This window comes from Macadamia integrifolia, unplaced genomic scaffold, assembly GCF_013358625.1.
Source record: "Macadamia integrifolia cultivar HAES 741 unplaced genomic scaffold, SCU_Mint_v3 scaffold289, whole genome shotgun sequence".
NCBI lineage: Eukaryota > Viridiplantae > Streptophyta > Magnoliopsida > Proteales > Proteaceae > Macadamia > Macadamia integrifolia.
The window spans coordinates 359,130-386,070 of record NW_024869034.1 but is presented as its reverse complement, the minus strand read 5'-3'; the positions used below and the strand labels follow the sequence as shown (position 1 = coordinate 386,070).

The 26,941-nt window shown below is 40.6% G+C and overlaps 1 protein-coding gene across 8 annotated transcripts; it reads right to left on the bottom strand.

Annotated features, from left to right (window-relative positions):
* Window positions 1-725: 725 nt before the first annotated feature.
* On the bottom strand, window positions 726-25,453 carry LOC122067405. 8 transcript variants are annotated; one of them, XR_006136701.1, is made up of 6 exons: window positions 23,729-25,235; window positions 23,354-23,514; window positions 19,595-19,726; window positions 8,084-8,200; window positions 1,590-1,658; window positions 726-1,515 (listed from the first exon to the last, which is right to left on the bottom strand). XR_006136701.1 is itself a non-coding variant. In XM_042631246.1 (6 exons), the coding sequence occupies exons 3-6, from the start codon at window positions 23,735-23,737 to the stop codon at window positions 1,375-1,377; spliced, it is 351 nt and encodes a 116-aa protein (XP_042487180.1). In that variant the 5' UTR covers window positions 23,738-23,905; window positions 24,194-24,261; window positions 25,265-25,453; the 3' UTR covers window positions 726-1,374. The 8 variants fall into 8 exon arrangements, 5 of the variants coding, with proteins under 5 accessions (XP_042487180.1, XP_042487182.1, XP_042487181.1 ...); XM_042631246.1 differs by lacking the exons at window positions 8,084-8,200; window positions 23,354-23,514 and adding an exon at window positions 25,265-25,453 and having other exon boundaries at window positions 23,729-23,905; window positions 24,194-24,261; XM_042631248.1 differs by lacking the exons at window positions 8,084-8,200; window positions 23,354-23,514 and adding an exon at window positions 25,265-25,453 and having other exon boundaries at window positions 23,729-23,859; window positions 24,194-24,261.
* Between the last annotated feature and the right edge of the window lie 1,488 nt (window positions 25,454-26,941).

Sequence of the window (26,941 nt, the reverse complement as noted above, 5' to 3'; positions counted from 1 at the left end):
CTCTTTGTTTATGATGGTTGCAGGAAAGGTCATGGACTCTTTGGACAAGATATTGAGAAAATAGACCTTGGACATAAACATTACAGCATCAGGACTACTAGAATTCATGAATATGTCGATGCTCAGTCGGATCGAGTGTGTAGAATTACATCACAATTTACTCTGACAGGTGCCTTAACAATGGGATACTAATCTTCATGTATTTTGCTTTGGGTTGATCAAGATCTACACAACTCTCGAAGAATTATGAGTTTGTATGCTATCTCCACCTAAGGGCAGATTGATTCAACCATCTTTAAAGAAAGATTACTCGGAGGAAATTCACGACTTCTTCGGATGGAAAAAGGAGGAAATGAAGCCTTTCATTAGATATGGGAAGATTGATATTTTGAAGGTGGCTAGGATCTTCATTCGGTATCTATCACTGGGAGGAATCCATCAATAAAATTCATAGGATGTTTATCTACTCTACATAATAGCTTGCTATGTTCTCCGAACTCCTGAACGTGTTGCACCACTTGTTCTGATAGAAGTGGTAAAGCAATTAAAGGAAGGAGGTGATATCATCCCCATAGTCCTTGTAAAGACACTTAAGGGATTTGATGACATGAACCATAGCGGCAGATTTAGAATTGATCATTATCAAGGAAGTCCTGCTATTTTCCAACTTTGGCTACTTTAGAAACTGAAATTGACCAGGCCATTAAATGGATGCCAAATTGGCATTCTTTGCTACCAAGACAAGATGGAAATCCCGGAATTCAAGCTCATTGTTGATTGGGAGGAGTACTTATAAGGAAGAACTACACAACATATTGCATGGAGATGCCCGGGGTGGTCATAAGATGATTTTCTAATAAAGACCCCTAGATGCAACTACATCAGGTTGATAGGATTGACACATACATCCTTTTACTTGCCCACTTACATCAGACAATAGTATGGACTGGAAGTAGAGGGCCTGGAGGAGTTGGTGAACTTCTACCCACCCCAAGAACTGTCTTCCCACATTGCACCCTACCTATCCTGTCTTTGGTGGGAAAGCTATTTCCATTTTTGTGTAATTCACTTGGTAGTAAAGTGAGGTGATATTTGGATTTTTGAGTTATTCTAATGAAGACTTGAAATTAATTATGCCTTAAAATTCTAATTCATGAAAAAAAGAGATTTTATTTATGCAAAAGATAGATTTCCATTCCAAAAATAAAATTCCAAGCCTAGAAATACAAAAGGTAAAAAAAAAAAAAATGATGAATGAACATGGGGAGGGAAAAGGAAAAAGAAAAAGAAAAAAGCAACATCTGTGTTTTGCAGGAATAACAAGAACAGGTCTCTAGGAGTCAGCACCCTCATCGATGCCATACTTCGGGTCATCTATTGGGAACATTGAAGGATCATTAGGTTCCAACCACGATTCACCATTCTCATGGTGAGGTTTCGAATTTGAATAGCCTGCCGAGCAATCACTTCCTGCTGAGAACTACCTTGTTCTCTCAAGGACACATTCTCCCCATCCTGGGAAATATGAGAAATGGTCAAAATAAGAAAAAAAATGAAGAAAGAGGACCAATTCAAATAAAGGATGTTACCTTAAGGAGCACTACATCACAAAGGCCCTGGTGCATTTGCATAATATCAGCATAGGCCTCCGGAGACACCTGATAAGGACCATGTCAGCCAAAAGAAGATCAAAAGACAATCCACTGAGAAGTATTTGGACACTCACACGGTCATAAGGGATAGGTAGTCTAAAGGAGGCATCTCTATCTAGTCTACGTTCAAGGAGCTTCGGGACATCGGGGTTGGTTGCATCAAGATAAAACCAACCCAGAATATCAGAAATGAGAAGTGAGTGGGAGGGGAGGACCATTATATTGTTCAAAAATTTGGATTTAAAAAAAAAATTCATCAAGATTCGAATTTCAAGGTGCAAATCAAAGATTCCTACAACAAAACACAAACTGCAAATCAAATTCAAGTGAAAGAAGAATTCAAATCAGATGCAAATCAAATTCAAAAAAAATTCAAGTGAAAAGAAAAATTCAAATCAAATACAAATCAAATTCAAGTCAAATTCAAGTAAAATACAAATCAAGATCCCAATTCAAAGCTTTAAATTCAAGAATCCAAATCAAAGGTGAAAAGGCAATAATCAAGAAAGAAAGAATTTTATTGAACCGGATCCAGGTGGCCCAATTTCATTGAACCGGCCCCAGAAGGCCCAATTTCATTGAAACAGTCCCAAGTGGCCCAATCTCATTGGTCAATTCCATAGACTGGCACACGGAAGCCCAGCCTAGGAAATTCAAGAACAAAGTCAGATACTGACATCTTTTCTAGGGAGGGCTCAAATCTCTGCAAAAGAACCAAATCAGATACTAACATCTTTTGCAGGGAGGGCTTAAATATCTACAAAATAATGGCTTAAGAACCAAATTAGATACTAACATCTTTTGCAAGGAGGGCTCAAATCTCTGCAAAACAATGGCTCAAGAACCAAATCAGATACTAACATCTTCTATATGATTGAAAGGGTTCAAATTTCATTCCTGCGATCGACTGCCCAGGTAAGATCTAAAATTTGAAGTAGTTAAGAGATATTATCTATTGCATTTTCAACTTTGTCATTGATGAGCAAGATGATGACAGTAATTGCTCTGGGTGACAAAATGTGGTCATTCTTTTCTTTGCCTTTCAGCTATTAGCATAGGCCTCAGCCAAAGAGGGGCATTTTGTAGACAACCAATTTTGTCACCCTCCCTTGGCTATGATGACTAAAGGACCATAGACGTAACCTCTCGCTTTTGAATGATAGAGATGACAAATAAATGTGGTGACCCAATCCAGGAACATTCCATACTCACCCAAAAATCCCAGAAATCCCGTGTGAGAGAAAAGAAGGATCCAATTATGACTTCTCAGATATGAAGGAATCCGGTCCAAAGTGACTATACAGATGGGTAGTACTTGGAATCATGATTCTAAGATATATGGCGCATCAAAATCAGACCATCAGATATCCCACATTCCTTCCCAGAAGATACACCGTGCACACCCAAACCCCACCCATGCAAGCATCCACACCTTGCCATGAGCACCCAAACCATGCCTATGCAAGTACCCACACCTTGCCATGAGCACCCAAACCCCGCCCATGCAATCACCCACACCTTGCCTATGCATGCCTCACACCCCCACAACCTCGCCTATGCATGTCCCATCCCTCATTGCGTGACACCCCCATCACTTGTCAGTGCCCCAGCCTATATGCTGGTGCCCCCGCCTGTAGGAAGGTGCCCCGCTTGCATGCGAGAGCACTTGCTAGTACATAGGAACCCCTGTATGTCGTGTGTGCAGCCCAACCTGTCATGCATATAGCCCGAAGATCACTCACCCGTGCATTTCTTGTCGACGACCGGCACCCTCACTCTGATGATCAAATTTTTGATGAGATTCCCTCTTCACCCTCTTGTGTACTCCACATCACCCCGCTAGCATACCCTACATTGTGACCTCCCATTGGGAAAAAAAAAACATCTTTTTCACTCTATTGGCCAAATAAAGCATCTTTTTTCTCCATTGGTCAAAAATTACTTCTTTCACCCCATTGGCTAAGAAAAACATCTTTTCTTCTCATTGGCCAAGAAAAGCATCTTTTCATCTCATTGGCCAAGAAAAGTATCTTTTCATCTATTGGCCAAGAAAAGCATCTTTCACCTCATTGGCCAAAGAAATTCATCTTTCACCTCATTGGCCCAAAAATCTACTTTTTTACCCCATTGGCCAAGAAAATCTACTTTTTTACCCTATTGGCCAAGGAAATCTCCATTCCACCTAATGACCCAAAAAATCTATAAATACCCCCCTCCCTTTGATTTTACACACTCAAGCGTCCTAGTGAGCACCCTTTGTAGAGAAGCTTTGCCCTTTCTCCTCCCCCCTTTGAGGTTCTTCAAGTCTTCAAAGAAATATTCATAAGATTCGAAGTTTTCTTTGGGCCTTCGAAGTACTTCAATCATCCGAAATTTTTCGAGTGAGCATTTTTTGTAAAAAAAAAAAAAATGTCTTTGTTTCCCCCCCCTTTGAGGTTCTTCAAGTTTTTGAAGTGATCTTCATAGATTCGAAGTCTTCTTTGGGCCTTCGAAGTTCCTCAATCATTTGAATTTCTTCATGCCTTAGCATAGCCCTCCCATAGCCTATCCCTAGCGGAAGCTCTTCCGGAGTGCCACCTCTTCCTAGCCCTCCCATAGCCTATCCCTAGCGGAAGCTCTTCTGAAGTGCCACCTCAGCCTAGCCCTCCTATAGCCTATCCCTAGTGAAAGTTCTGCTAGAGTGCCACCTCATTCTATCCCTCCCATAGCCTATCCCTAGTGGAAGCTCTGTCAGAGTCCCACCTCAGAAAAAATATAGAAGTACTCCCTCCCTAGCAGAAGCTCTAATGAAGCAACACCTCAGCCTAAGCACGAAAATAGCCTTCTCTAGTCGAAGCTCAGCCAAAATTCAAATCCGAAAGTAACTGTTCCTAGAGGAACTTTGTCCAAGTATTACCATAATCTACATCTCTTGAAAAAGGAATTTGGAGGTCAAGACCATCTTCTCCTGAGTCGAGAGAATCCATAAGAAAGTTCGTGCCACCACAAATCGAGGATCCACCCCTCTTAACCTAAAATAGGGGTCAAGCTCAGGTAGAATCTCTCACCCGAATTACAAAATGTAGAATTTTTATTGACATTGTTTTAGTGTACATAATTAATTAAATTTAGTTAACGTATATATGTGTGATAACTTAGCCATGCATGTGAAATAGGAATAATTGTAGAAAATGTTTGCTCTCAAGCATCTAGTAGGAAGACCGGTTGATCCGGGTAGATTGAGTGCCTAACACCTTCCCTAAATCTCTGGACCAGACCAACTTTTAGGCCATTTTCTTAGGAATTGGGCCCACCCCTAGGTCCTAGGCCCATAATCCTATGTGGCAACTCCAACCTTTTTGTATGATTCTGATCCTCCACATTGGACCATCAATAAATACCCATCTTGATGATGACCTTTACACTCCTGTGAAATAGGCCCCCATGTATCTCCAAGCGATGGTATGGTGGTACGGGGCCTGTGGGTAGGCACACACAACACACCCCTCCCTAAGAAAGAGAAAGAGAGGAGAGAGAGCCAAATGCAAGTCTTTTTTCTCCCCACAAAGGGGAAAAGAGGTATTTTTCTGGTCGCTATCCTCACAACTATTTTTTTTTCTTTTTTGCAACTTCTGTGGAAAGATTAACACTCACATGGCACTTTTGTTCGCCATTCTGGAAGAGATAGATGAGTATGACTGGGGCTAGGTTGGCATACACTAATTTTCTGAGGATGATGGACCATCTGGCGTATGGCAACCACAACATCTGTGGGGGTTTCTATAGCATCCAGGTATGCTTCAACCACTCATCTTCATTTAATTTCATCTTGCACCTATATCTAATACTTCATCTTTATGCAGCCTTGGATTTACGAGCATTTAAGGATCTTGTGCCCGAAGCTCAGGAGCCCTCATCATCATCCTTTTCCTACTACCTTCAGGTGGGGGTATAATTAGCTGACAAAGGGGTGGCTAGTTGTTCCTGAGGGACTTCTATCGAGGCTATGTTGAATGACTTGAATCTAGTATGTCTTTTTTTCTTATTTTATTTTCGTTCTGCCTTATATCTTTCTGTCACTAATTCTTCGATCATGCATGTCGATTGGAAGCCCTTCTTGGTGTCACACCCTGCCTCCAATAGGCCAAGGTATGCTACATTGGACACCTCACCATATCCAGTTAGCTTGTTTCCCAGGATCTAGACTAGATTAGATCATAACACCACAACAACACAACTAAAGATCAGATATCATATACATATAAACAGTCCATCAGTGAAATATATTACATTATTTTCCAATGTCACTATAGGGATCTATTACATTACAACTATCCAGATTAAAGGCATATAAATATTTCAAAAGAATATTTACACAGTATTATAGTATCCCAAAAGTAAACTGTAGATGTCAAAGTTATATACATTAGAGTGTTCTGCACCGGAAGTATATACAAAAAAAGGCATCAGAATAGACTATTCTATTCCTCAGAAGAAATGGCCTCAATAGGCATAGTCATCACATCCATAGTTAGGTCCATGGTTGGTTTCATCCCTTGGAAGATGGGCCAAGTGATCTAAGGCCACTGTCTAATGATCAGAGCAGGTAGTTGGCAAAATATTGGCCTCGTCGTCTAGAAAAATAAATAAGAGGGGGTGAGCACGTCATGCTTAGTGAGGGGGTGGGGCAATCAAGAAAACACAATATAAATGATGCAATGCATTATGCATGCTCCACACCTTATATGATGCTCATGGATTCATTTACCATTACACTACTTCCTAGTTTGGAATCAGTTGTATAGTGCTATGCAACGTAGGCGGTATGCGCTACCCTGTACATTGGGCCTCAGGAATATAAGCTCGTTGTAAGCATGAGTCAGCCAGTCCTAAAAAGAACCTCGGTCCCCCGGCTAACCCCTATGTTAGTAAGCCTAGCGCACAAGTGTATAGTACATCATACACCACTGCTATCCGTCTCTAGGTACAGTATATCGTACCACGGAAGTGAACTATTGATCAAGCAGCCACGGGATGGGATTAGTCAGTACCTATCCCCCTACTAACAAGGGGTTGTAGCACTCGGGTAGTGATAACCTAACCCATAATTTCTACATGATGCATATCCAAACATCAACCATTCACAACATACATACAGTAACCATTGGGCACCTATCACTATCGCATCTTTCCTGTTCCAGCTTCCCATTCCACAAGTCAGTTTTAGAACAATAACAATAACTATATGCACACAACTATAATACATGAATCACAGGTAAGATTTAGAAATAACAAACACTCCATAAAATAAGTTAGGGCACTCACTCACCTTGGCATCCAATTTACTGAAGTCCGGGTCCCCAATTTAAATATTTTCCCTTGCTACAACTTATATTTCCTATTTCACAAGATTTAAATCGTTATTTACAAAATAATATCTTACACTTCTACCCTAATCTGCCTAAGTATTTTATCCCCAACTCCTAAAAGTACTTGGGCATGTGGTTGCTCTTCACTGTAAAACCTAGGGTTTTGGCTTTCTTCACTTATGGGGTCACACGTAGGGAAAGCACCAGTGGATCCTACATCTGATAGTTTTCCCAAGGTTACACAGTCCCTAATATTGTCAATAGGATCTATTTTTGTTGGAACATTATGTACACAGATCCCATTATTTGGTTCCAGGTTTGCTGACCCTCTATGTCAAGGATTTGGTGTATGGAACATCAACTTGCAGGTTGCCTAGGCAACAACCGACTGGCTGGTCAGGACCTATCGGTTCCTCTATTTCTTATGAATTTGATTCTGCCTTATTATACTTTGATGCACAGGATGTTTAAGCTGAAATTGAGCTCAACCTCAATCATACTCCAATTTGACTCAGTAGGGTAATGAAGGTTGGATTAATTTTCCTGATGACCCATGTCTAGGTTCCAATCAGTGATACTTAGGGTCAATGCCTCTATTAATGCAGAATTTTCTAGAATTTAATGAGAGTTGGAACAATTTTGCAGATATGGGTTAATTCCCTCATCCAATTTCTCAATTTGGTTTATGTACAATTACTACAAGTATAAGAATAACATTCCAGCCCTTATTAGGCTCATAACAGGGTTGCCAGAGAAGAATTGATTGAATTCTTAAAAATAAGAATTGAGACTATTCCCTGTTCTAGGGATTAACAAGGTTGCACTCCATTTATCCACAATTTGGCACCAATTTCATGTATTTTTATTGACTTGGTGGAAATCCTAGGGTTTAGGGTTTGGTAGGGACAGATTTCCTACAAATTTGGTCCCCAGTATCCCAATAATTAGGGCTTTCTCTATTGGACAGTTGCACAACTCACAGGGATTCCCTGGCTGTCTCCAATTGGAAAAACCCTAAACCTAACTACCCTACTCATACAAAATGTACATTTCTATCCCTAATATAGCAGTGAGTTTACTCACCTGGGTACAGACTCGATCCAATAGCAACTTGAGTTGAGTTATCTCTCTCCTCCTCTTTCTTCCTCTTCCTCCTTCTCTTTTCTTCTTCTTCGTCTCTTTTCTTTCTTTTTCTTCTTACTGTTCAGCAGCACACAATTAGGTAAGGTTTTGACCATAATTCTCCTTTATATAAGGCATCCCAAATAGACTTAAGGGTCTGTTTGGCTGGCCTTAATCTAATTCCATATATATATATTACTTAAATTAACTAATATGTAATTAAAATTATATATTATTTTCCCCATTTTATTTCTTAACTTAAATATGTATTTCATACCTTAATTAAGTCTCTTGCCATAGGGGTAGAAGGGGGATTGCACAACAGATGTGTGGGGCCCACAGTGTAAAAACCTAGAAAAATGTATTCTGCCTGCCCAACCGGTTGGGCGGTTTGTACCTGCTGATTTGACAGTTTTCAGCCCCCTTTGGCTTGTCATCCTTTCCTCTATGCCTCGTCCTTTATATACCTAAAGATTACCTGTTTGCCCATACTTCCTGGTGAGTTCTCCAATTATGTTGGCAGGCTAATATGATCAGAGAAAGAATTGATACAGACTACCTATGAGAAGGTTGATATGATCAAAGAAAGAATTAAGGAGTCTCAGTCCAGAAAAAGAGCTATGTAGACAAAAGAAGAAAACCTCTGGAATTTGTTGTGGGTTATAAGGTTACTGAAAATCTCACCAGTAAGGTGTGAGAAGATTTAGAAAGAGAGGAAAATTGAGTCTTTAGTATGTGGGACCATTCAAAATTCTGAATCGGATTGGCTAGACAGCTTACAGATTAGCGTTGCCCCCAAAGTTGGAAAGGTTTCACAATGTTTTTTATGTATCAATGCTGAAGAAATATATTCCCAATCCTTCACATGTACTGCCTACTCTTGAATCATTGGACTTAGATGATTATCTGAGTTATGAAGAATAACCCAAAGGAATCCATGATAGAAAAGAACATCAGCTTCAGAATCGTATTATCTCTTATGTGAAGGTGAAATGGAGAAACCATCCAAAAAAAAGAAGCCTCCTAGGAGGGAGAAGATGAAATGAAAGAAAGATATCCTGAATTGTTTGGATTGCCAGGTATGCGTCACAAATTTCGAGGATGAAATTTTTGTGAGGGGGGAAATTGTAATACCCTAGTCTAACTTTTATACCTCTATATACCTCTACCTGTGAACAAGCAAGAGTATAGGGTAGAGAGAGCCAATGCTGGTATGGTTGGCAGTTATGGAGTGCTAGGAAGGTAAAAGTGACCCCACCTAATATAATGGAGTTCTGCATTTCTTCCCATACAAAGCTTCAAATGGTGCCATACCAATAGTTGTTGGGTAACTATTATTATATGCAAACTCAATCAATGGCACCTATTTATCCCAACTATAACTCATACCTATAAAACAAGCTTTTAACATAACTTCCAAGATTTGAATAATCCTTTCTGATTGTCCATAAGTGTATTGATGAAATGTTGTGCTAAAAGTCAGCTTAGTCCCCATTGCTTTCTGCACACATTCTCAGAATTTAGAAGTAAACCCAAAATCACTGTCAAAGACAATACTGATAGACACACTAAGATATCTCACAATATTATCAATATACAATTGTGATAATTTCTCCGTAGAATGAGATATCTTCATAGGTATGAAATGTGCTAACTTTTTCAACCTATCAACAATCACCCAGATAGTATCATTCCCCTGTCTAGTCCATGGTAGCCCAATCACAAAGTCTATAGTATTATGTTCCCACTTCCATTTTGGCATGGGAATTGTCTATAATAGTCCATGGGGTTTCTGTCGTATGGCCTTCACCATCTGACAATTCATGCATTTAGCTACATGTTCTGCCACAGCATTCTCATGTTATGCCACTAGTACAATTTCTTTAGATCTTTATACATTTTGGTACTTCCAGAATGTAAGGAGTAAGGAGTGCTATGAACTTCATTCAAGGTCAGTTCTATCAATTTCTCTTCCCTTGGAACACATAATCTGTCTTTAAACTACAAAATTCCATTTTTTCACTGAAAATCTAGGATCCTTCTATCTTCCAATATTAATGGAATTAATTGTCTTCCTCAACACATCATCTGTGGGTTGGACTTCTTTAATTCTCTCAAACAAAGAGGGTTCAATGGTGAGAGTGGCAAGTGTCATTTCCTCAGGTGTCTCCACATCTATAATTACCTCCAAATCAAACTTTCTTGCTTCTTCTATCAACATTTAATTGGTAGTGAGAGTAGTAAGTGTGGTCGTTTTATGTTTTTGGCTTAATGCATTAGCTACTACATTAGCTTTCCCTGATGGTAATGAATTGCGCAATCATATTCCTTCAATAACTCCAACCATTTTCTCTACCTCATATTCAATTCTTTCTAAGTGGAGATATTTAAGACTTTTGTGGTCACTGTAAATTTCACAATATTCTCCATACAGATAGTGATGCCAAATTTTCAATGTGAAGAGAACTACTTCCAATTCCAAATCATGGGTAGGGTAATTCTTTTCATAGTCCCCCAGTTGTCTGGAAGCATGTGCAATCACTCTTCCATTTTGCATTAACACACATTCCAAACCTTGTTTGGAAGCATCACTGTATACTACCATACCAAGGTACCATTTGGAATAGCAAGGACTAGAGCTATTACCAGTCGATTCTTCAACTCTTGAAAACTATTTTCACATTCTTCTATCCATTCAAATTTGACTCCTTTTCTAGTCAATCAAGTCACAGGGGCAGAAATCCGGGAACAATTTTTAATGAATCTTCTATAATAACTTGCTAAACCCAGAAAACTTTTAATCTCACTAACATTCTTTGGTGACTCCCAATCTAACATAGGTTTAACCTTTCCTGGATCAACCTCAATACCTTTTGCAGACACAATATGTCCCAAGAAATTCACCTGTGACAACCAAAATTCACATTTGCTAAATTTTTCATACAGTTCCTTCTCCCTCAGTCTCTGCAACACAGACCTCAAATGAGTTGCATGGTTTTCTTTACTTCTAGAATAAATCAGAATGTCATCTATAAATATTATGACATATTGGTGCAACATGTCATGGAATACCCTATTCAACAATCCCATAAAAGCTGCTAGTGTATTAGTCAGTTCAAATGGCATAACCATAAATTCATAGTGGCCATACCTAGTTCTGAAAGTTGTCCTCTGTATGACTTTCATCTTTAACTAATGATATCCAAGTCTTAAAATCAATCTTAAAGAAAGTAGTAGCATCTTGAAACTAGTCAAACAAGTCATCAATGCGGGGTAATGTATATTTGTTCTTGATAGTCAACTTGTTCAATCCCCGATAATCAATACACATCTGCATACTTCCATCTTTCTTCTTTACGAACAAGACTAGAGCTCCCCAGGGTGATATACTGGGTTTAATGAAACCCTTTTTTTAGTAGATCCTATGAATGTTCCTTTAGTTCTTTCAATTCAACAGGAACCATCCTGTATGGCGCTCTAGATACATATGTTGTCCTAGGTATTAAGTCAATACAAAACTTAGTCTCTCTATCTAGGGGCACACTACATAAATCTTTAGGAAACATGTCAAGAAATTCTCTTACCACTTCCAATCCTTCTAGTGTTGCAGTCTTCTTAGTAGTATCCCTAACACATGCCAAGTAGGCTTCACATCCTTCTTCTAATAACTTCTGAACTTGGGAGGTATAAATTAATAGTTTCTTGGCCTTATCTTTCTTGTATCCCTAGAATGTAAATTTTTCTCCATCCCAAGGTCTAAATAATATCTTCTTCTCTACACAAAGCACACATGCTCGGTACACTGATAACCAATCTATACCCAGTATCACATCAAAATCCTTCATATCTATGCAAATCAAATGAGCTATCATATCTCGACCACATATTTGAATTGTACTTGGTTCATACACATCCTCTAAATCCACTATAAACCCAGTGGTTGTACTAATCATCAACTAATGTGCTAACCTTTTTGGTTCCATTCCCAATCTTGTAGCAAAATGGGAAGACACAAGAATAAGATGCACCAGAATCAAATAGTACAAATGCTAGTACTGTGGGAACTAATACTGTAACTGTTACAACTCCAGGAGTAGTTTCAACTTCCTCAGCTGATAATGCAAACACCTTCCCAGATGCTTGTGGCTTCTTGGTCGATGTAGATGAAGAAGTCACATATGGCTCTCCTGGCTTCCTCTGATGACAGAACCTTGCAAAATGCCCTAGTTGTTAACACACATAGCACTTCTTAGATATGGGCTAATTAGCAGTGGTGGCTAGTTGAGACTGGGGCAGATACTTGACATGAGATAGTCTTCCTAGGTATAATAGCAGTAGATGCAACTCCATGTAGACACCCAATTTTGTTACCCTTCTCCAGCTATGATGAAATGTGGATCTTGGATGCGATTTTTGGCTTTCGATCAATAGAGATGATGATGGAAACGTTCCCCTACCTGAAACCCTAGAAACCCCCATGTGTCACCCTCCTCCAGCTATGATGAAATGTGGATCTTGGTTATAACTTTTGGCTTCCGATCAATAGAGATGATGATGAAAATCTTCCCCTACCCGAAACCCTGGAAACCCCCGCACGAGAGAAGAGAGTCCAATTTTAACTTTCTATATACGAAGGAATTTGGTCAAGATGACCATATAGATGGATAGTGCTCAGAAATACGATTCTGATGATATATGGCATATTAAAATCAGACCGACGGATAACTTGTGATCATCCCCAGAAAATTACACTTTCCCACACGCTAACAGACCCATTGGAAACCTAGAAAAATCCCATACCTATCCCAAACACCTAAAATTCATCCCCCACCTACCCAGATAACCCAGAAACACTCCCCCACCTAAAAACCTAGAAACCCCCACGCGAGAGAGAAGAGGGTCCAATTTTGACTTCTTGTATATACGAAGGAATCCAGTCAAGATGACCGTACGGATAGATTGTGCTCAAAAATACGATTCTGACGATATAGGCACATCAAAATTGGATCGACGAATCTCCCGTGATCGTCACCAGAAAAATCCATAATCGCACGCACACTGGTTAACAGGCAAGCCTGCACTCGTGCTTGCTGCCCATGGCTACACCCATGGTTGCTACCCATGGGCTGTAACACATGGTGCTAGCCAACCATGCGCCCCCACCTAGCAGCCATGCTCCCCCACCCAGTAGGCCCATGCCCCCACCTAATAGGCCCGTGCCCCAGCCTAGTAGGCCCGGACCCCCACGGGCACAGGCCCACGCCCCAGCCCAGTAGGCCCACACCCCCACGGGAATAAACTAGTGCTCCTGCCCAGCAGGCTTGTGCCCCCGTGGGCACATGCCCGTGACCCTGTTGTCCACCTGTGCTCACTGGCTAGCAGGCCAACCCATGCTCATGCGCAAACTGGCAGTTGTGTAGCTTGCCTGTCTGTTGCCCATGCCCGCACCCCCATTCCATAGTGCTAGGCACCCGCACCATCCCACACTACCCGCATGCCATACATTGCACACCCTTAATATTGCCCATATTGCCTGCCCTCCTATATTGACCATGCCTCGTGCACTTCAGCCCAATCTTACGCATCGACAACAGCTACGATTGGTATTCCACTGGCTCGGTGGGTGAAGAGATCCCCTCTTCACCCACTTAAGACCCCAAAACCCTTTTTTTGCTAAGGATTCTCTCTCCCTAAAACCCCCTTTTTTACCAATTGTATAAAAGCCTGCTTCACCCATTTTAGTCCAAGAACCCCTTTTACCCATTGGATAAAAGCCCTCTTCACCCATTTTAGTCAAAAAACCCTCTTTCATCCGTTGGATAAAGATGTTCCCTCTTTCCCATTGGCCGAAAAAACCTATAAATACCCTTTGGATTTCAGACACCAAACAACCCCACCTCACTCCATAATAGTGAAGCTCTGCCCTCTCTCCTCCCCTCCCCCTCTTGAGTTTCTTCGGGTCTTCGGAGCAGTCTTCGTCAAGATTCAAAATTTTGTTCTCATCTTTGAAGTGTTCTTTGGGAATTTGAAGATTTTCAATCCAAGTTCTTACTTCAATTCAGTTTTTGCCAAAAATAGTGTGTTTTTCAACCCCCTCCTTTGAGTGTTGTTGAGTTTTATCAGAAATAGAAACCCCCCCTTTGAGGTTCTTTGGGTCTACGAAGAGATCTTTGTTAAAATCTGGAACTCTGTTCGGATCTTCAAAGTGTTCTTCGGGACTTTGGAGATCTTCAGTATACTCTTAGGTTAATCTATTTCTTTCCAAAAATAGCCGTTCCTAGGGGAAGCCCTGTCCCAGTGCCCTTGGAATCTTTTCAGAAATAGCCATTTTTAACAGAAGCTCTGTCGAAGTGCCACCTCAGCCTAGCCCTCCCCTAGCCTATGCCCAGCGAAAGCTCTGTCGGAGTGCCACCTCAGCCTAGCCCTCCCCTAGCCTATCCCCAATGGAAGCTTTTTGAAGTGCCAACTCAGCCTAGCCCTCCCCTAGCCTATTCCCAGTGGAAGCTCTACCAAAGTGCCATCTCATCCTAAGCCTGGGAATAGCCTTCCCTAGCTGAAACTCTATCCGAAAACAAATCCGAAAGAAACTGTTCCTAGCCGAAACCCTGTCCACATACCATCACAATCAAAGAAAGAAAGTTGGAGGTCAAGACCATCTTCCCCTGAGCAAGGAGAATCCAAAAGATAGTCCAAACTGATACTAATCGGGGGCCCACCTCTCTTGATCTGAAACAGGGGTTAAGTTCAGGTATAACTTCTCAACCCAATTATCATCATGTAGACTTTACTTAGACCTTGTTTTAGTGTATATAGTAGTTTGAATTCAATTAATGTATATATGTGTGATAACTTAGCCATGCATGTAGAATAGTAATAATCGTGGAAAATATTCGTTCTTAAGCATCTAGTAGGAAGACCGGTCGAACCGGGTAGATTGGGTGCCTAACACCTTCCCAATTCTACAACCTGACACTTACCCTAAATCTTTGGACCATGCCACATTTTGGACCATTTTCTCAGGAATTTGGCCCACCCCCGGGTCCTAGGCCCATAACCCTAGGTGGTGACTCTAAAGCCCCATTTGTATGATCCCAATCCCTTTATTAGACCATCATCAAACCCTTATCTCAAATGATAAGTTTTACACTCCTACGAAATAGGCCTCCACGTATTTTCGAGTGATGATACGGTGGTGTAGGGCCCGTAAGCAAAGTACACATGACACACCCCCTCCCTCACATGAAAGAGAAAGAGGAGAGAGGACGAGATGCAAAAGTCCATCTCCGGCCGCTACCCTCACACTCCATTCATAAAATTCCCAAACTACCTTCCAGTATGCAATCAACATTGCACCAATGTTGGATTTCATCCCTTTCTCAATCTTCTTAGCTTTTGCCCTATAATTCTTCATATGCTTGGGTGCAAAATAGCACAATGCCTCAAATTGCTACCGATACTCTAACACTGATCTGGGCTCTTGTACCAATGCCATGAATTTAGACTCTTTCTTGTCTCTCACACTCATGGGAAAAAAGTTCCTATAGAAAACTTCCACAAATTGTTCCCATGTAGGATGTGGATGTGTGGCTAATAGCATGGGGCTGGTAGCCTTCCACCATGTATGAGCTTCATTCTGTAGCTAGTAACTAGCACATAGGATCTTTTGCTCATCATTATAGCCCAGAATTGAAACTGTCTTCTCCACTCCCTCTGTTGATTTGGCAGGAGCCAATGGATCATGGGTCACCTTGCTAAAATATGGAGGCCAATACTTCTTAAAATTTTCCATCATCTTACTAGTATCAATCCATATTTGTATTGCTAGAGGGATTTCTGGGGTCTGTTGTCCAATAAGTGTTCCCATTGCTGGTGCTGCTTGGGATGCTTTTCCACTGATGGTTTGAGCAGTGACAGGAATTCCAGAAGCAAACAGACGATTAGAAGTAGGGGTTGTGGGGACTTGTGGAGGTGGTGCCATAGATACATGGTTTGCTGGAGATTCTCTGGCATGTATGGCAGTGGCCAATTCTTCCACCATTGCCTGTTGTTGTTGTGGTTGTTGTTGTTGTTGTTGTTGTTGTTGTTGTTGTTGTTGTTGCTGTTGTTGTTGTTGCTGTTGTTGTTGCTACATATTTTGGTGCATAGTTTGTTGCAACCCTTCTTGAATTCCTTATACCATATTGGTCACTATAGCTGCAACATCCTGCGCTGTGAGTACTGGGGGTGCAGGTGGTGGTGGCATAGGCGTTACTACTACAGGGGTAGATGCATGAGTAGGTAAGGTTAGCCCAGGTGCAGTTTCACTTTCTCCCTCATCCTCTACTGGCATATAAGGGGTAGCTCTGGTAATCTGACCCCTCTTCCCATATTGTGACTTATGCTGAGGTTGAGCACGTCTGGGTGGCATTTTAAGAATTCCTGAAAGATAAATAGTGATTAATTCCTAAAATCTCAACATATATTCAGCAAAGATGAGTCATGTAGTATTATCTGACTAAGAATATATATATAAATTCGTAGTTTAAGCACAAAATTTTCCCCTTTTATTACTACACACAATATTCACATAGATTTGATGTTTTTATCTTGAAGCTTTTAATTATTAAATCCTATGACATTGGATATCCTAAGGTCTTGTAGGTTATGATGATTTTTCCCAAGTCTTTCTCTGATACCACTCTATCACACCCCTACCTCAAATAGGCCAAGTTATCAGCATTGGACACCTCACCGTATACAGTCAGCCTGTTTCCCCAGGATCTAAACTAGGGTAGATCATATTACCACCACAACACAACTAAAGGTTAGCAATCATATAGATATAAACAGTTCATCAATGAAATATATTACATTATTTTCTAGTGTCACTACAGTGATAAATTTGTGAGAGTAAAGGCCGGAGAAAGACCTTCTTCCCCCTCTTTTTTTTGGGGGGGGGGAAGACTTTAAGCATTCGACCCTCTCTCCCCTCTTTCTCTTTCTTAGGGAGGGTGTGTCGTGTGTGCTTTATCCATGGGCCCCATACCACTGTACCATCGTTCAGAGATATATAGAGGCCTGTTTCATAGGAGTGTAAAGGTCATCACTATGATGGGGGTTTAATGATGGTCCAATACGGGGGACTGGGATAATAATAAAAAGGGTTGGAGTCACCACCTAGGATTATGGACCTAACACCCAAGAGTGGGCCTAATTCCTGTGAAAAGGGCTCGAAAGTTGGTTTGGTTAAGAGATTTAGGGTATGTGTCAAGTTATAGAATTGGAAAGGTGTTAGGCACCCAACCTGCCCGGTTCAACTGGTCTTCCTAGTAGATGCTTAAGAACGAATATTTTCTACTATTACTCTTATTCCGCATGCATGGCTAAATTATCACACATATGTACATTAACTAAATTTAAATGATTATGTACACTATAACAAGGTCAATATAAAGTCTTCATTATGCTAATTTGGATGAGAAATTATACCTGAGCTTAATCCCTATTTCAGATCAAGAGGGGTGGGACCCCGATTAGTGCCAGCACGAACTCTCTTTTAGATTCTCCTGACTCAAGGGAAGATGGTCTTGACCTCCAACTTCCTTTGTTGAGAGATGTTGATTGGACAGAGTTCCGACTATGAATGGTTACTTTCGGATTTTGACTGTAGTATCGATTCGGCAGAGCTTCCGCTAGGGATAGGTTACTTCCGGATTTTTTCTAAGGAGGTACTCCGACAAAGCTTCCACTGGGGATAGGTTATGGGAGAGCTAGGTTAGGTGGCACTCTAGCAAAGCTTCTGCTAGGAATAGGCTATGGGAGGGCTAGGTTGAGGTGGCACTCCGACAGAGCTTCCAATGGGAATGGGCTGAGACCTAAATGGTTGAAGAACTTCGATGGCCCGAAGAACACTTCGAAGATTCGAAGAAATCTTACGAAGATCTCTCCGAAGACTTGAAGAAACTCAAGAGGGAGTGGGAGACTAAGGAAAAAATTTTCCTACACAAAATCTCACTCAAAGAAGGTAAAGGATTAAAGAATTTCGAAGGCCCGAAGAACACTTCAAATCTTATGAAGATCTCTCTGAAGACTTGAAAAACCTCAAGGGGGAAGGGGAGGAGAGAGGGTAGAGCTTCTCTCCTATGGATTCTCCTAAGAGGCTTGAGTGTTTGTTGTGTGTGGAACCAAAAAGAGGGGTATTTATAGAATTTTTTAACCATTGGGGTGGAAAGAGGAATTTCCTTAACCAATGGGGTGAAAAAGTGATTTTTCTAAACCAATGGGGTAAAAGTATGAAATTTTGGACCAATGGGGTGGAGGGTAAATTTCTTTGGCCAATGGGGGAAAAAGTAATTTTTTTGGGCCAATAAGGCAAAAAGATGCCTTTTTGGGCCAATAGGAGCTCGCGGTGTAGGGTACATTAGCGGGACAATGTATGGTGCACAAACGGGTGAAGAGAAAATCTCTTCACCAATCCGATCATGGGAATATAAATTTCAGCCATCAATGGTGGTGCATGAGGTTGGATAAGGGTGCATAGGAGGTCGATAGGAGTGCTGGAGGGTTGACAGGGGCATTGGAGGTCTGGCAGGGGCACTGGAGGCCTGGCAGGAGCGCTGGAGCCTAGGTAGGGGGGCTAGAGGGTAGGCATGGGCAGTAGAGGCTAGGTAGGGGTGTTAGAGGGCTGGCAGGGGTGCTGGAAGGTTGGCAGGGGTGCGGGGTGATGGCAGGGGTGCACACAAGGTAGGCTATGGGCACGCGAGGCAGGCAGGGTGCATGCAAGGTGGGCCGTGGGTGCGTGGGGCAGGAGGGATGCCTGTGAGGTTGACTATGGGAGGGAGGGGCAGGCGAGATGCATGAAAGGCTGGCAGGGTGCGTGCGAGGCATGGTGTGTGTGCTTACATGGGTGGGGTTTGGGTGCTCATGGCATAGTGTGGGTGCTTGAACGGGCAGGGTTTGGGTGCTCATGGTATAGTGTGGGTGCTTGCATGGGAGGGGTTTAGGTGCTCATGGAGTAACTTCTGGGAATGATTGCGGGAGATCCGATAGTCTGGTTTTAACGTAATATATATTGTTGGAATCATGATTTTGAGTACTATACATCCATACGGTCACCTAGGACTGAATTCCTTCGTATATAAAACATCATAATTGGACCCTTCTTTTCTCTCATATGGGGTTTTTGGGATTTTGGGTGGGTATGGAATATTTCCATGTTAGATTACCCCAATCAATTATCATCTCTGTCAATCGGAAGTAAAAAAGTTGCATCCCAAGATCCGTAGTTCTTCATAGCCAGAGGAGGGTGACAAAACTGGGTGTCTACAATATTATATTATAGTTATCTAGATTAAAGACATAAACATTTCAAAAGAATATTTACACAATACTAAAACATCCCAAAAGTAAACTGTATACATCAAAGTATTCTCCAACGGAAGTATATATACAAAAGACATCAGAATAGACTATTCTATTCTTCAAAAGAACTACCTCTGTAGGAACAATCGTCACATCCACAGTCGGGTCCATGGTTGGTTTCATCCTCTGGAAGATGGGCCAACTGATCCAAGGCCACTGTCTTATGATCAGAGCAGGTAGTCGGTAAAATACTGATCTCGTCATCTAGAAAATTAAATAAGAGGGGGTGAGCACGTCATGCTTAGTAAGGGGGTGGGGCAAGCAAGCAAACATAATACAAATGATGCAATGCATACTCCACATCTTATATGATGCTCATGGATTCATTTAACATTACACTACTTTCTTGTCCATTACTAAGTCTGAAATCAGTGGTATAGTGCTACGCAACGTAGGTGATATTCTGTACCCTGTATATTGGGCCTCAGGAATAAAAGCTCATTAAAAGCAGGAGTTAGCCAGCCCCATAAAGAACCTCGGCCCCTCGGCAGGCAAGCGTACAGTACATCGTACCAAGCTGCTATCCGTCTCTAGGTACAGTACATTGTACTGTGGAAGTGAACTGCAAATCAAGCATTTATGGGTTGTGATTAGTTAGTACCTATCCCTCTAGTGATAAGGGGTTGTAGCACTTAGGTAGTGATAACCTAAACCTCAATTTCTACATAATGCATGAATCACAGGTAAGATTTACAATAATAAACACTCTATAAAATAAGTCATGACACCCACTCACCTTGGCATCCAATTTACTGAAGTCCGGGTTCCCAATTCAAATATATTCCCTCACTACAACTTATATTTCTTATTTCACAAGATTTAAATCATTATTTACAAAATAATATCTTACACTTCTACCCTAATTTGCCTAAGTATTTTATCCCCAACTCCTAAAAGTACTTGGGCATGTGGTTGCTCTTCACTGTACAGCCTAGGGTTTTGGCTTTCTTCACTACTGGGGTCACATGTAGGGAAAGCACCAGTGGGTCCTACATCTGACAATTTTCCTAGGGTTACACAATCCCTAATATTGTCAATAAGATCTATTTTTGTTGGAACATTATGTACACAGATCCCATTATTGGGTTCCAGGCCTGCTTACCCTCTATGTCAGGGATTTGGTCTCTGGAACCTTAACTGGCTAGCCGGTCAAGATCTATCGATTCCTCTATTTCCTTCAGACTTCGATTCTGCCTCATTGCACTCTGTTGCATAGGCTACTGTTAAGCTGAAATTGAGCTCAACCTCAATTCTATACTCCAATTTGAATCAATAGGGCAATGAAGGTTGGATTAATTTTCTTGATGACCCATGTATGGGTTTCAATTAGTGATACTTAGGGTTAATGCCTCTATTCATGCAGAATTTTCCAGAATTTAATGAGACTTGGAAATTTTTTGAGGAATTGGGTTAATTCCCTCATCCAATCTTTCAATTAGGTTTAGGTACAGTTACCTACAAGTATAATAATAACATTCTAGCCTTTATTAGGCTCATAACAGGGTTTCCAGAGAAGAATTGGTTGAATTCTTAAAAATAAGAATTCAATCTATTCCCTATTCTAGGGCTTAACAAGGTTGCACTCAATAAATCCACAATTCGGTCCCAATTTCATGTATTGCTACTGAATTGGTGGAAATCCAAGGGTTCAGGGTTTCGTACATACATATTTCCTACAAATTAGGTCCCCAATAGCCCATAGTAATTAGGGTTTCTCTACTGGACAACTGCAAAACTCACAGGGATTCCTTGACTGACTCAAATTGGCAAAATCCTATCCCTAACTACCCTATTCATTCACAATTTACATTTCTAGCCCTAATACAGTAGTGAGTTTACTCACCTGGGTGCAGAGTCGATCCAATAGCAACCTGAGGTGAGTTATCTCTCCCCTCACTTCTCTTTCTTCCTCTTCCTCCTTCGCTTTTCTTCTTCTTCTTCTCTTTTCTTTCCTTTTCTTCTTATTGTTCAGCAGCCCACGATTAGATGAGGTTCTGGGCTTAATGCTTCTTTATATAAGGCAACCCAAATAGACTTAAGGGTCTATTTGGCTGGCCATAATCTAATTCCACATATATATATTACTTAAATTAACTAATATGTAATTAAAATTATAATTTATTTCCCCATTTTATTTCTTAGCATAAATATGTATTTCATGCCTTAATTAAGTCTCTTGCCATCGATGTCAAAGGGGGATTGCATAGCAGAGGTGTGGGGCCCACAGTGCAAAAACCCAGACAATGTATTTTTCTTACCCAACCGGCTGGCCCGTTTGTACTTGCTAGTTTTGCAACTTTCAGCCCCCTTTGGCTTGTTATCCTTCCCTCTATGCCTAACCTTTTATATACTTAAAGATCACCTGTTTGCCCATACTTCCTGGTGAGTTCTCCATTTATGTTGGTAGGCTGAACAGGAGTAGGTATGGTCACTTCTACCTTCCTTGCACTCCACAGCTGCCAATCATGCCAGCATTGGCTTTCTCTACCATGTACTCTTGTCTGTTCACATGTAGAGGTATAAAAGTCAGATTAGGGTATTACAATTTCCCCCCTCCTTACAAAAATTTCGTCCTCAAAATTTGTGAGGCATACCTAGTAATCCAAATAGTTCCAGATATCTTTCTTTCATTTAATCTTCTCTTTCCCAAGAGGCTTCATCCAGATGGTTTCTCCATTTCACCTTCACATAAGAGATAGTACGATTCTGAAGGTGATGTTCTTTTCTATCATAGATTCCTTCGGGTTGTTCTTCATAACTCAGATCATCATCTAAGTCCAATGATTCAATAGTATGCAGTACATGTGAAGGATCATGAATATATTTCTTTAGCATTGATACGTGAAAAACATTGTGAAACCTTTCCAACTCTGGGGGAAATGCTAATCTGTAAGTTGTTTGGCCAATCTGATTCAGAATTTTGAATTGTCTCACATACTGGGAATTCTTTCCAAATCTTCTTACACCCCTTACTGGTGAGGTTTTCAGAAACACCTTATCACTAACAACAAATTCTAGAGGTTTTCTATTCCAAGGGAAGAGAAATTGATAGAATTGATCTTCAATGAAGCTCATAGCACTCCTTACTCCTTACATCCTGGAAGTACCAAAATGTATATTGATCTAAATAAATTTTACTAGTGGCTAACATGAAGAATGATGTGGCAAACATGTAGCTAAATGCATGAATTGTCAGATGGTGAAGGCAGTTGGACATAAACCCTATTGACTATTACAACCACTTCCCGTGCCAGAATAGAAGTGGAAATGTATTACTATGAATTTTGTGACAGGGCTACCATGGACTAGAAATGGGAATGATACTATATGGGTGATTGTTGATAGGTTGACAAAGGTAGCATATTTCACACCATTGAAGATATCTCATTCTATGGAGAAATTAGCACAGTTGTAAAATTGTGAGATATCATAGTATACATGTCAGTATTATCTCTGACTATGATTCTCAGTTTACCTCTAAATTTTTCACACCATCCTCAAATTAGGCCAAGGTATGTGGCACTGGACACCTCACTGCATATAGTCAGCTTGATTTTTCCAAGATCTAAACTCAGGGTTGCTCATAACACCACAACACACATCTATGAATCAGAGTTTGTAGAGATATACACATTCCATTTACATAATATAATATATCATTCTAGTGTCACTAAGTGATACTTTTTAGATTACAGTTACCCAAAAGAACATAAACATAATATAATACAATTCTCTCAAAACAATATTTACACCAAATTATAACATCTTCCAATTATCGTAACATCAGAGTGCTCTCTAGCAGAAATATGTACAAAAAAAGAATGTCAGTACAAGTCAATCTACTCCTCAGAAATACTGGCCCCCGTAGGCATAGTCGTCATAGTCATAGTCGGTTCCATGTTAGGCTTCATCCTCTGAAAAATAAGCCAGGTGATCCATGGCCACTGTCTCATAATTAAGGATGGAAGTCAATAGAATACTGGCCTCGGCATCTATAAGAAGTAAACAAAGGGAGGTGAGCACATCATGCACAGTGAGGGGTGGGGACAAGCAAGCGTAAAAAAGGCACATGATGTCATGCATGCTCCATGCAGTTAAATGATGCTCATGAATTCATTTACATTTATAATTACATAACTTCCTAGTCCATTACTAAGTCAGATAAATCTAGGTATAGTGCTACGCAACATAGATGGAATTCCCTACCTTGTACATTGGGCCTCAATACAAGCTCGTAGTAGGCAGGAGTCAGCCAGTCCCAGTCAGAGCCTCGGTCCCCCAGCTAACGCCTATCTTAGTAACCCCGGGTAGTCAGGCATACAGTACGTCACATCTTGCTATCATCCATCTCAAAGTATAGTACGTCATACAAATGAAAGTGTACTGTGATCAGGCAACCAATAATATTGGGATTAGTCAGTACCAATCCCCCCACTGACAGGGGGTTGTAGCACTTAGGATGGTGATACCTAAACCAGTGTTTCTACACCAATCTTTGGGCACCTGCTAGTGACCCATCTTACCAGTCTTACCTTTTCCAACTCGAGTCCACCATGAAAGGAATTACCAAAAGGATGAGTATAATGCACACATCATTATGCATGAGTGCAAGAATACATGCATAAAATAAAATAAAAGAAACACTCCATAAAGATCAGGGCACCCTCTCACCTTTGGTGTCCAAGGTTGTAAATCTCCCTTCTAGATTGGGTAGGTTTCCACACAACAAATCAGATTCCCTATTCCATAACATACTTCAATTTATCAATTATATAATTAAAATCCTAATTTTTGTTTAGATTAAATGGGGTTACCCCTATTCCCAACCTTTCTTACCAATTTTTGATCTAGGTACATTCCACTTATTTCTGTAATTTCCTGGAATTGAAATGAATATTAAGGCCATCATCATTTAGGGTCATATTATCCCCTTTACATGTGTATTATAGGTCTTCAATATGCTTGAGGAGTCAAAGGTCAAAACAGTAGCCTGATAAGCTTCTAGAAGTCTAACCGGTTGGAGACAGGAGGGACAACCAGCTGGCCAGTTGTCTCCCACCGGTTACCCCAAATTTTATAGAACTCAATTCTACTGAGTCTTTGTTTTTCTCTGTCATGGTGATTTAGGTCCTAACCCCCTACCTGAAGTCCGAATTGGTCATAGCAGACTTAAGTCCTTGATTTAGGCCTTCTACTGACCCATGTATGGGCTCAAATTATTAAGCTTCAAAATTGTGAAATTGAATTCTGCAGAATTTCAGAATATAACCTAGAATTAAGGAGTTCAGCAGAATTGAGTTTCTTTCCCCCTTGTATCTTCTTAATTGGGGCCAGGTCTAAATCAGGAACAATAATTTCTATCAATTTTCGCTTGAACACAATTCCTATGCAAAGAGGTTTATAAAATCCTATTAAAGAGACCCAATTCCATCATCAATTAAAACTCTACTTTAAGGTATATTGTAAACTTTCCCTTGGTAGATCATGATTCAGCCCCAATTCATATCTGGGCTATTAAAATTACTGAAACCCTATGTTTCAGGGTTTAGTTGGGCAAGGGTTCCATCAGTTGGGTCCCTAGCAGCCCATAGGAATTAGGGTTTTCTCTCCTAGGCAACTAAACAATTCATAGAGGGTTCTTGGCTGCTCCAATTTGGAAAAAAAAAAAAAAAAAACCTAACCCTAGCTTCCCTATTCCAGTAAAATTACTCTCCAACCCTAGTACAGCAGTACGAGACTTACCTGGCTACAAGCTTGGTCCAACAATTCCCTTAGATAGGTAAAGTCCCTCTTTATCTCTCTATCTTCTTCTTCCTGTTTCTCTTTTCTTCTTCTTCTTCTCCTTTCTCCTCTCTTTCTTTTACTGTTACACAAGGTAGTCCAAAATGAGTATTTGGTGGGATCTCCCCCCCCACCAATATTACTCTCCACCGTTTTGGCTAACGGCCTGTTTTGGTGGAACCTTTAGTATATACTATATACCTATACATTCCTAATTATTTTAAAGTCTTAATGTTCCATTAAAATATTCTTAGTATAATTAAATATAAGCCTCTTCACCTAGGGGCAGGTTGGGGATATAACATGGCTGAGATGTGGGTCCTACTGCATATATATATAAAACCCAAAAATTGTATTCTACCAGACAAACTGACTAGCGGATTAGCCTCATAGCTCTCTCGCTGGTTGTGCCTAAACAATTCCCCCCATTGGTCTGTAGCCCTCATTTCTATATTTAATGCCTTATAGGTTGAAATTTACCTATCCACCCACACTTTTTGGTGGTCTCTCCAACAATGTTGCAGGCTGAACAGGAGTAAGTAGGATCCCTCCTACCCTCTTGGCAGTCTATAGCAGCCAACCATGCCAATGGTGGTTTCCTCTACTCTGGCTTCTTGCCTGTAGACAAGTAGGGTGTGAGATCAAATTAGGGTATTACAATTTCCTCATTCCTTATAAAAATTTCATCCTTGAAAGTTGTGGGACTTTCCTAATAAGCCAAACAATTCAGGATATCTCTTCTCCACCTCATCTTCTCTCTCCCAGGAGGCTTCTTGCTCCGAGTGGTTCTTCCACTTGATCTTCACATAAGGTATGGTACGGGTCTGGAGCTGATATTCTTTCCTATCAAAGATCCCTTCAGGTTGCTCTTCGTAACTCAGATCATCATCTATGTTAAATGACTCCATAGTAAGAAATACATGCGAAGGATCTAGAACATTATGAAATCTTTCCAATTCTGGAGGTAACGCCAACCTATAAGCTTTCTGGCCAATCCGATCCAGAATCTCAAAGGATCCCACATATCTAGGACTCAATTTTCCTCTCTTCCCAAACCTCTTGACACCTGTAACTGGTGAAATTTTAAAAAATTCCTTATCACCTATATTAAACTCCAGTGGCTTTCTCCTCTTAACCACAGAGCTCTTTTGTCTAGATTGAGTTGCCTTGATTTTCTCTCTGATCATATCTATCTTTTCATAGGCAGTCTGTATTAATTCTGGCCCTAGAATTCTTCTTTCTCCCACTTCATCCCAATATAATGGGGTCCTGCATTTTTCCATACAAAGCTTCAAATAGTGCCATACCAATAGTTGTTTGATAACTATTGTTATATGCATATTCAATCAATGGCACATGCTCATTTCAACTATAACTCATATCTATAGCACTGGCTCTCAACATATCTTCCAAGATTTGAATTGTTCTTTCTGATTGACCATCAGTCTGAGGATGAAATCTTGTGTTGAAACTCAATTTGGTCCTTATTACTTTATGTACTCTTTCCCATAATTTAGAAGTAAACCGGGAATCATGGTTAGTGACAATGGTAATAGGCACTCGATGATATCTCACAATATTATCAACATATAATTGTGCTAATTTCTCTATAGAATGAGATACCATCATAGGTATGAA

What these genes read in the sequence shown, in the direction of transcription:
- LOC122067405 (XM_042631246.1), bottom strand. An exon ending in TGACGATTGTTCCTACAGAG is followed by an intron (nt 1,659 to 19,594) that starts GTAGTTCTTTTG and finishes GGTCCTTATCAG; the next exon opens with GTGTCTCCGGAGGCCTATGC. An exon ending in GTGATGTAGTGCTCCTTAAG is followed by an intron (nt 1,516 to 1,589) that starts GTAACATCCTTT and finishes CATATTTCCCAG; the next exon opens with GATGGGGAGAATGTGTCCTT.